Raw genomic sequence first — 9,884 nt, forward strand, 5'->3', positions numbered from 1 at the left:
CTGCCTCAGCCCCCTGAGTAGCTGGTATTACAGGCACATGCCACCACACCCAGCTAATTTTTGTATTTTTAGTAGAGACAAGGTTTCACTGTGTTGGCCAAATTGGTCTGGAACTCCTGACCTCATGTGATCTGCCTGCCTTGGCCTCCCAAAGTTCTGGGATTACAGGCATGAGCCACTGTGCTCGGCCCCAAATACCCAATCTCTAAAGGCACTGTTCTCTCTTAACTGAATAATGTATAGTAAAGGAAAAGAAAAGCCCAAGACAAGTTTATGGTGATTTCATTAATCACTGGAAAGGGCTTAGCAAAATGAGTGATTTGATTGATGTATCAAAGTAGAATTCAGGATGGATAGGAGCTGTTCTGAGAGAATTTGTGGGAACAGAGAGACCTGCAAGAGCAATTCAGGACACTTCTCAGGTGTATCACTTTTAGAATAAATCAGAGATTGAGCCAGGCATGGTAGTTCACACCTGTAATCCCAACACTTTGGGTGGCCAAGGTGGAAGGATCACTTGAGCCCAGGAGGTTAAGAGCAGCCTGGGCAACATAGTAAGACCACATTTCTACAAAAATTAATAATAAGGCCAGGCGTGTTGGCTCATGTCTGTAATCCCAGCACTTTGGGAGGCCGAGGTGGATAGATCATGAGGTCAGTAGTTCAAGACCAGCCTGGCCAACATGGTGATACCCCATATCTACTAAAAATACAAAATTAGCCAGGCATGGTGGCATACACCTGTAATCCCAGCTACTGGGGAGGCTGAGGCCAGAGAATCGCTTGAACCCAAAAGGCAGAGGTTGCAGTGAGCTGAGATTACACCACTGCACTCCAACCTGGGCAATAGAGCAAGACTCCATCTAAAAAAAGAAAAAAAATTAATAATAATAATGAAAGAAAAAATAGAGATTAAAGATTGAGTGGTTGATTCCCCTACAGCTGGGTTCTCGTGTACTCTGTGGAAAGTCTTTAGGTACACTAATGTAAAGACCACTGGTCTAACGTATTTAGTAGCAACCTAATTTAGCTCTTAGGATTTTTACCTTAGTTTATGTATTGGTTCAGGTCCAATCAGGAGACAGAAATCACACAGTATTTTAAACAGGGGAAGTTTATTATAAAGCATTAAACTATGACAGGGAGTAACCTTAAATGTAAAGACAATCCTGAAGGGTACACTTGGGCTAAGGGAGAGTACCCTAGGAAGGGCAAACTTGGAAGGGGCACCACCTCCCTGGAGTTGAAACTTGGTTGGAGAAGGTGAGGTTGCAGCCCATTGGATGGCTGGGTTGCAGAGGCCAGAGCTGGGCAAGCAGGAAATAACAACCACCTTCTGGAGCACAGACAAGGCTGCTGCAGAGGGAGGTGCGGCACTGCTCTGATGCAAGGCCTGGAGCATGTGGTTTCTGCTTCAGGAGAGCAACAGGAAATGACTGTCAGGAAGTCAGGTTACCATTGAGGGCATAAGGCCTGGAGTGCCCTATCTGTGTTGGGAAGCCTGCAGCAAAGTGGTCGCCAAGCTAAGGCTTCAAGGTCACTGAGGGACCTTGGCCGCACCACTAGGGCAGAGAAGGCCCAAAACATCCCAACATACATTAATCACTGATGGCCCATGCTGCAGGAGCAAGAAAAAAAGCTCACCAAACCAGAAAGAGAAGCTGCCTTCCACCTGCATTGTTCCTCCAACACCTTGTGACAAAGGTTAGTAGCATCATACTCACTGCAAAAGAGAAATGCTTAAAGGGCCTAGGATTCCGTTATCACAGAGCAGGTACTGAAGGGCAAATTTTGAGCTGAAAAGCAATAATTTCATCACTGGCATATAGTCAACAGTAAAATTTTGATACATTATTCACTTGACAAAGAGCTGTTCTTTTTTTTTTTAGTAGAGGTGGGGTTTCACCATGTTGGCCAGGATGGTCTCAATCTCTTGACCTCATGATCCATCCATCTTGGCCTCCCAAAGTGCTGGGATTACAGACGTGAGCCACCACGCCCGGCCTAATTTTATATTCTTAATAGAGACAGGGTTTCACCATGTTGGTCAGGCTGGTCTTGAACTCCTGACCTCAAGTCATCCACCCGGCCCAAAACATGTTTAAAAGTTGATTCTGGTCAGGTATGGTGGCTCAAGCCTGTAATCCTAGCACTTTGGGAGGCTGAAACGGGTGGGTCACTTGAGGTCAGGAGTTTGAAACCAGCTGGCCAGGCACGGTGGCTCACGCCTATTCCCCAGGCTGGAGTGCAGTGGCACGATCTCAGCTCATCGCAGCCTCCACCTACCAAGTTCAAGCAATTCTCCTCCCTCGGCCTCCAGAGTAGCTGGGATTATAGGTGTGCACTACCACGTTGGCTAATTTTTGTATTTTTAGTAGAGACAGGGTTTCACCATGTTGGCCAGGCTGGTCTCAAACTCCTGGACTCAAGTGATTTGCCCACCCTTGGCCTTTCAAAGTGCTAGGATTACAGGCGTGAGCCACCGTGCCTGGCCTATAGTATGTTTTATGTGTTTAAAGAAATACAAGTGGGTTGAAAATATGAATAGTGAAGCAAGATATAGTTGAAAATAACCAACTACATTTAAAGTAGAACTGTACAGAATTTCTAAAAATGTAAAATTGAGTAATCAAAATACAACTTTAATAATGCGTTAACAGCAAGTTAAATAGAGCTAAATAGTGTTAACGAACAGGAGCACAACAGAACAGAATTTTCACAATGAAGTACAGAAACAAAAATATGATCAAGGGAGAGGAAGAGGTAAGAGGAGAGAATTGAAGGAGGATGTGGAGCAACAGACACTCTCAATCACTGCTGGTGGGAATGCAAAATGTTTTATAGCCTCTTTGGAAGACAGTTTGGCAATTCCCGTGCAGAACTAAATGTACATACCATACCATACAGCAGCTGCACTCCTTGGTATTTACCCAAATGAGTTGAAAACATTTCACACAAAATCTGTACATAAATGTTCCTGGCAGCTTTATTCAGAATTTCTAAAACTTGGAAGCAACCAAGATGTCCGTCAGTAGGTGAATGAATAAACTGTCTGGACAGTGGAATATTACTCAGTACTAAAAAGGAATTAGCTGTCAAGCCATGAAATGATATGGAGGAATCTGAAATGCATACTGCTGAGCGAAAGAAGCCAATCTGAATAAACTATGTACTGTATGAGTTCAACTCTGTGACATTCTGGAAAAGACAAAACCATGGAGACAGAAGTCACCAAGGGTTGAGGGGAAGGAAGGGATGACTAGGTGGCGCACAGAGGGTGTGTAGGGCAGTGAAAACTGTTATGTGTGTTACTGTAATGGGGGATACATGGCATTATGTGTTTGTCAAAACTCATAGAAAACAACAAGGGTGAGCTCCAACATAAACTGGACTTTTGGGTGGTAATAATGTATCAATATATGTTCATTGTACAACAGTTGTACACTCTGGAAGGCTATCCATGTGTGAAGGCAGGGGCTATATGGGAACTGTCTACTTTCTGTTCAGTCTTTCTGTGAACATAAAACTACTGTAAAAAAATAAAGTATAAAAAAAGAAAAGGTGACCACGCATGGTGGCTCACGCCTGTAATCCAGCACTTTGGGAAGCCAAGGTGGGAGAAATGCTTGAGCCCAGGAGTTCAAGGCCAGCCTGGGCAGCATAATGAGACCCTGTCTCTACAAAAATAAAAATAAAACTAACCAGGCGTGGTGGCACACTCCTGTAGTCCCAGCTATTTAGGACGCTGAGGTGGAAGGATCACTGAGTCTAGGATTTTAAGGCTGCAGTGAACTATCATCAAACCACTGATCTCCAATTTGGGCAAGAAAGCGAGACTGTCTCCCCATGCCCAACTGTCTCCGACAAAAAACAAGATAACATATAACCCACAGAACTGGAGAAAATATTTGCAAATCACACATCTAATAAGGGTCTGGTATCCACAAGCAATAAAGAACTCTTATAGTTCAACAACCAAAAGACAATAACCATATTTTTTAAATGGACAAAGTATTTCAATAGACATTTCTCCAAAGAAGATAGACAAATGACCCACAAGCATTTGAAAAGATGCTGTTGACATCATGAGTCATCAGGGAACTGCAAATCAAAACCATAGTGAAACCCCACTTCCCACCCACTAGGATGGGAAGAAAAAATAAAACAGAAAATAAGTGTAGTAAGGATGTAGAGAAACTCAAACCCTTATACACATCTCATGGGAATGTAAAATGTTCCTGAAAAAATTGGTTACCGTATGACCCAACAATTCTTCTAGGTATACACCTAAAAGAATTGAAAACATGCCAGGCATGGTGGCTCACGCCTGTAATCCCAGCACTTTGGGAGCCTGAGGCGGTCAGATCATCTGAGGTCAGGAGTTCGAGACCAGCCTGGCCAATTTGGTGAAACCCCATCTCCACTAAAAATACAAAAATTAGCCAGGAGTGGTGGTGCTTGCCTGTAACCCCAGCTACTCGGGAGGCTGAGGCAGGAGAATTGCCTTAACGCAGGAGGTGGAGGTTGCCGTGAGCTAAGATTCCACTCCTGCACTCCAGCCTGGGTGACAGAGCAAGACTGTGTCTCAAAAAAAAAAAAAGTAATTGAAAACATACATTCACCAAGAAACTTGTGCATGAATGTTCACAGCAACATTATTCGTAGTAGCTAAAAAGTGGAAACCAAATGTTCATCAGTTGATAAATGGATAAAGAAAAGATGGTGTATCCATAGATGGAGTATTATTCAGCCAGGAAAAGGAACGAAGTACTGATACATGCTACAACAGTGGTTAACTATGAAAACAGCACATTTGGCCGGGCGCAGTGTCTCAAGCCTGTAATCCCAGCACTTTGGGAGGCCGAGGTGGGTGGATCACGAGTCCAGGAGATCGAGACCATCCTGGCTAACACAGTGAAACCCCGTCTCTACTAAAAATACAAAAAACTAGCCGGGTGTGGTGGTGGGCGCCTGTAGTCCCAGCTACTCGGAGGCTGAGGCGGGAGAATGGCGTGAACCCGGGAGGTGGAGCTTGCAGTGAGCCAAGATCGGCCCACTGCACTCCAGCCTGGGCCACACAGCGAGACTCTGTCTCAAAAAAAAAAAAAAGAAAAAAAGAAAACAGCACATTCTATGTGATTCATTTTATATGAAATGTCTAGAATCCTTAGAGACAGAAAGTAGTTTAGTAGTTACCAGTGCTGGGTGGTAGGGGAGAGTCCAGGTGACTGCTAAAAATAGGTTTCTTTTTGGAGTTATGAAAGTGTTTTAAGGCTGGGTGTGGTGGTTCATTCCTATAATCCCAGCACGTTGGCAGGTAGAGGCAGGAGGATCGCTTGAGCCCAGAAGTCTGATACCAGCCTGGGCAACATAGTGAGACCACATCTCTACAAAAGATCAGGTCAGGCGTCATGGCTCAACCCTATAATCCCAGCACTTTGGGAGACTGAGACTGGAGGATCACTTGAGCCCAGGAGTTCGAAGCTAGCCTGCACAACATAGACAAACCCTATCTCTACCAAAAGTAGTTTTTAAAAATTAGCCAGACATGCCTGTAATCCCAGCACTATGGGAGGCCAAGGTGGGCAGATTGCCTGAGGTCAGGAGTTCAAGACCAGCCTGGCCAACATGGTGAAACCTTATCTCCACTAAACATGGTTTTTAAAATTACCCAGGCATGGTCGTGGGCACCTGTAATCCCAGCTACTCGGGAGGCTGAGGCAGGAGAATTGCTTGAACCCGGAAGGTGGATGTTGCAGTGAGCCTAAACTAGATCACACCACTGCATTCCACCCTGGGCAACAGAGTGAGACTTGGTCTCAAAAAAAAAAAAAAAAAAAAGAAAGAAAGTAGCTGGAGGCCAGGTGTGGTGGCTTACACCTGTAATCCCAGCAGTTTGGGAAGCCGAGGCTGGCGGATCACGAGGTCAGCAGTTCGAGACCAACCTGGCCAATACAATGAAACCCCATCTCTACTAAAAATACAAAAATTAACTGGGCATGGTGGTGCATACCTGTTGTCCTGTAGTCCCAGCTACTTGGGAAGCTGAGGCAGAAGAATCACTTGAACCTGGAAGGCAGATGTTGCAGTGAGCCAAGATCACGCCACTGCACTCCAGCCTGGGCAACAAAGCAAAACTCCGTCTCAAAGAAAAAAAAAAAAAAATTAGCCGGGCATAGTACTGTGCACCTGTAGTCCCAGCTACTTGGGAAGCTGAGACAGGAGGATTGCTTCAGCCAGGGAGGTCAAGGGCACAGTCATCTATCATTATGCCACTGCACTTTAACCCAGGCAAGAGAGTGAGACCCTGTCTTTTAAAAAAATGAAAAACTAGGCCGGGCGCAGTGACTCACGCCTGTAACTCCAACACATTGGGAGGCCGAGGTGGGTGGATCACCAGAGGTCAGGAGTTCAAGACCAGCCTGGCCAACATGGTGAAACCCCATCTCTACTAAAAAATCAAAGTTACAGCTGGGCATGGTGGCTCATGCCTGTAATCCCAGCACTTTGGGAAGCTGAGATGGGTGGATCATCTGAGGTCAGGAGTTTGAGACCATCCTGGCCAATGTGATAAAACCTTATCTCTACTAAAAAGTCAAAGTGGCCAGGTGCGGTGATTCACACCTGAAATCCCAGCACTTTGGGATGCTGAGGTGGGCGAATCACAAGGTCAGGAGATTGAGACCATCATGGCTAACACTGTGAAACCCTATCTCTACAAAAATACAAAAAAATTAGCCAGGTGTTGTGGTGGGTGCCTGTAGTCCCAGCTACTCGGGAGGCTGAGGCAGGAGAATGGCGTGAACCCGGGAGGCGGAGCTTGCAGTGAGCCAAGATCACACCACTGCACTCTGGCCTGGGCGACAGAGCGAGACTCCGTCTCAAAAAAAAAAAAAAACTGGTCAGAGTTACAGCTGGGCATGGTGACTCACGCCTGTAATCTCAACACTTTGGGAGGCCGAGGTGGGTGAATCACCTGAGGTCAGGAGTTCAAGACCAGTCCAGCCAACGTGGTGAAACCCTCTCTTTTTTTTTTTTTTTTTCAGGTAAACTTGCTTCCATTTTATTCCTAAATAACATAACTATTTAACAGAAAGATAAAAAGGCTGCATACCTCCCTCAAAATTTGCCCACAAGGAAATTCCTAGTAGGCAAAGGACAGACAGAACTCAAAGTCATCACCCTGAGGCTCACATGAGACAAATGCATATATATGATTGCTTCCTCTGCCCTATTTTTTTTTTTTCTTTTTTATTATATTTTAAGTTCTAGGGTACATGTGCACAACGTGCAGGTTTGTTACATATGTATACTTGTGCCATGTTGGTGTGCTGCACCGATCAACTCATCAGCACCCATCAACTCGTCATTTACATCAGGTATAACTCCCAATGCCAATGAAACCCTATCTCTACTAAAAATACAAAACTTATCTGGGTGTGGTGATGTGTACCCGTAGTATCAGCTACTCAGGAAGCTGAGGCAGGAGAATCGCTTGAACCCGGGAGGCAGAGGTTGCAGTGAGCTGAGATCGCTCTACTGCACTTCAGCTTGGCAACAGAGCAAGACTCCATCTCAAAAGAAAAAAAAAATCAAAAATTAGGCAGGTGTGGTGGCAGACGCCTGTAATCCCAGCTACTAAGGAGACTGGGCAGGGGAATTGCTTGAATCCGGGAGGTGGAGGTTGCAGTGAGCTGAGGTCGTGCCATTGCACTCCAGTCTGGGCAACAAGAGCGAAATTCTGTCTCAAGAAATAAATAAAATAAAAAATAAAAAAATAAGCCGGCTATGGTGGCACACACCTGTGGTCCCAGCTACATGGAGGCAGAAGCAGGAGTATCTGTTGAGCCCAGCCCGGGAAGTTGAAGCTGCAGTGAGCCATGTTTGTGCCACTGCAGTCCAACCTGGGTGACAGAACAAGACCCTATCTCATAAAAAGCTGGACTAGATGAGATAGTGGTGATCATGAATAACCTAGTGAGTATTTTAAAAATCACTGAATTGTACATTTTAAATGGATGAATTTTATGGTATGTGAACCTGGACTCCTTGGAGAGTGATTACAGGTCTAGGGCAGGAAATGAATAAGATGAATGCATCTTGTCATACCAGAAAGTAGCAGAGCTCTCAGAGACTCCTAGGGTCATGTCAAAGGGATTCAGGAGCCAGTTTTTTGTTTGTTTTATTTTTTAATTTTTTATAGAGACAGGGTCTTGCTTTGTTGCCCAGGCTGGTCTCAAACTCCTGGGCTCAACAATCCTCTTGCCTCAGTCTCCCAAGTAACTGGGACTACTGTTGGGAGTCACCATGCCTGGCTCTCAAGAACCAGTTTGAAGAGATTCCCTCTGGCCACAGATGAGACCAGCTGAGCCTCAAAAGAATAATAAGTTCAGTAGATTACAGCATATCAAATATAAACCCAGTAGTTCATAATGATACTTAAAAAAATTTAATACCATTGGCCATCTTTGGAAGATACTGGGAAACCAACTCATTGTTTTGGAAATTGGTTATGAAAGGAAAAAAGCAAGCATATGGCCTGCTTTTACTATTCAAGCTGTACCTCAGAGTTACTGTATAATTGATAGGTATGAAGAGGGGGGTGTGTGTGTGTGTGTATATATATATCTTTTTTTTTTTTTTTTTTTTTTTGAGACGGAGTCTTTGTCACCTAGGCTGTACCTAGCCTCAGAGTCCTAGGCAACAGAGCAAGACCCATCTCTAAAACAGAAAAAAACAAAAAAGAATATATAGTTTCCTAGTCAGTGGAGGGAGATAGAAAAAAAAAGAACAGTCAATTCATGAAAAGAAACATTGCAAAGACAGCACAAACAACAGCTGTAAAATCGATATAAATCTATGAAAAATAATAGATATAAATCTAAATATATCATTCCCAGTAAGTATTAATGGACTCAGTTACATAAAGTTGAAGGCTGGTACCCTGGAAAAGAAAATCCAGTACACATTTTTTCCAGTACATATTGTTTGCATGAGGCACATCTAAAACATTACAGATAGGTTGGAGCAAATGTAAAGGATAGCATTGGGAAATCAATCTCTTCCCTCTTAGGAGAACATGAGGCTGTGCACAGTAACTCATGCCTAATTTTTTTTTTTTAATCTAGCCTGGCGTGGTGGCACACACCTGTAATCCCAGCTACTCAGGAGGCTGAGGCTGGAGGATGGCTAGAGTTCAAGGCTGCAGTGAGCTATGATCATGTCACTGCCCTTTTGCCTGGGCAATAGAGCAAGACCTTGTCTATAAAAAAGAGAGAACATGAAGAATTTTTTTCTTTCTTTCTTTTCAGGTTAAAGAAGAAAGAGTTTAGTTTAGAAGAGATATATACCAACAAGAATTATAAATCTCCTCCTGCAAACAGGTAGGTAATTATAGCTGGGAAATGGAAGAATTTGAAATGATTGATGTGAATCTCCAGCCCTTTCACTTTAGAAAGAGTTTATGTTCAGTTGTACCAATATTGGGTCTTATAAATAGCTAGAATTGGTATTTTTCAATTCCAGCACTTGAATTAGGGTCAGTAATAGGATAGGAAATAAAGTGTACTGGGTTACATAAAATGTAGCCAGGTGCGGTGGCTCACGCCTGTAATTCCAGCACTTTGGGAGGCCAACACGGGTGGATCACGAGGTCAGGAGTTCGAGACCAGGCTGACCAACATGGTGAAACCCCATCTCTACTAAAAATACAAAAAATTCCCATCACTTTGGGAGGCCAAGGCGGGCAGATCACGAGGTCAGGAGATTGAGCCCATCCTGGCTAACAGTGAAATCCTGTCTCTACTAAAAATACGAAAAAAGCTGGGTGTGGTGGCAGGCGCCTGTAGTCCCAGCTACTCGGGAGGCTGAGGCAGGAGAATGGC

At 44.2% G+C, this 9,884-nt stretch overlaps 1 protein-coding gene across 1 annotated transcript in view; it reads left to right on the forward strand.

Moving 5' to 3' along the window:
• PRR14L (proline rich 14-like) overlaps nucleotides 1-9,884 on the forward strand; it is a 73,071-nt gene that overhangs the window by 55,429 nt on the left and 7,758 nt on the right. The window contains exon 8 of the mRNA XM_011979019.1: nucleotides 9,312-9,383. Within this exon, the coding sequence (XP_011834409.1) occupies nucleotides 9,312-9,383 (72 nt within the window). The remainder of the gene's footprint in view (nucleotides 1-9,311; nucleotides 9,384-9,884) is intronic.

Source organism: Mandrillus leucophaeus, unplaced genomic scaffold (genome assembly GCF_000951045.1).
Source record: "Mandrillus leucophaeus isolate KB7577 unplaced genomic scaffold, Mleu.le_1.0 Scaffold2, whole genome shotgun sequence".
Classification (NCBI taxonomy): Eukaryota; Metazoa; Chordata; class Mammalia; order Primates; family Cercopithecidae; genus Mandrillus; species Mandrillus leucophaeus.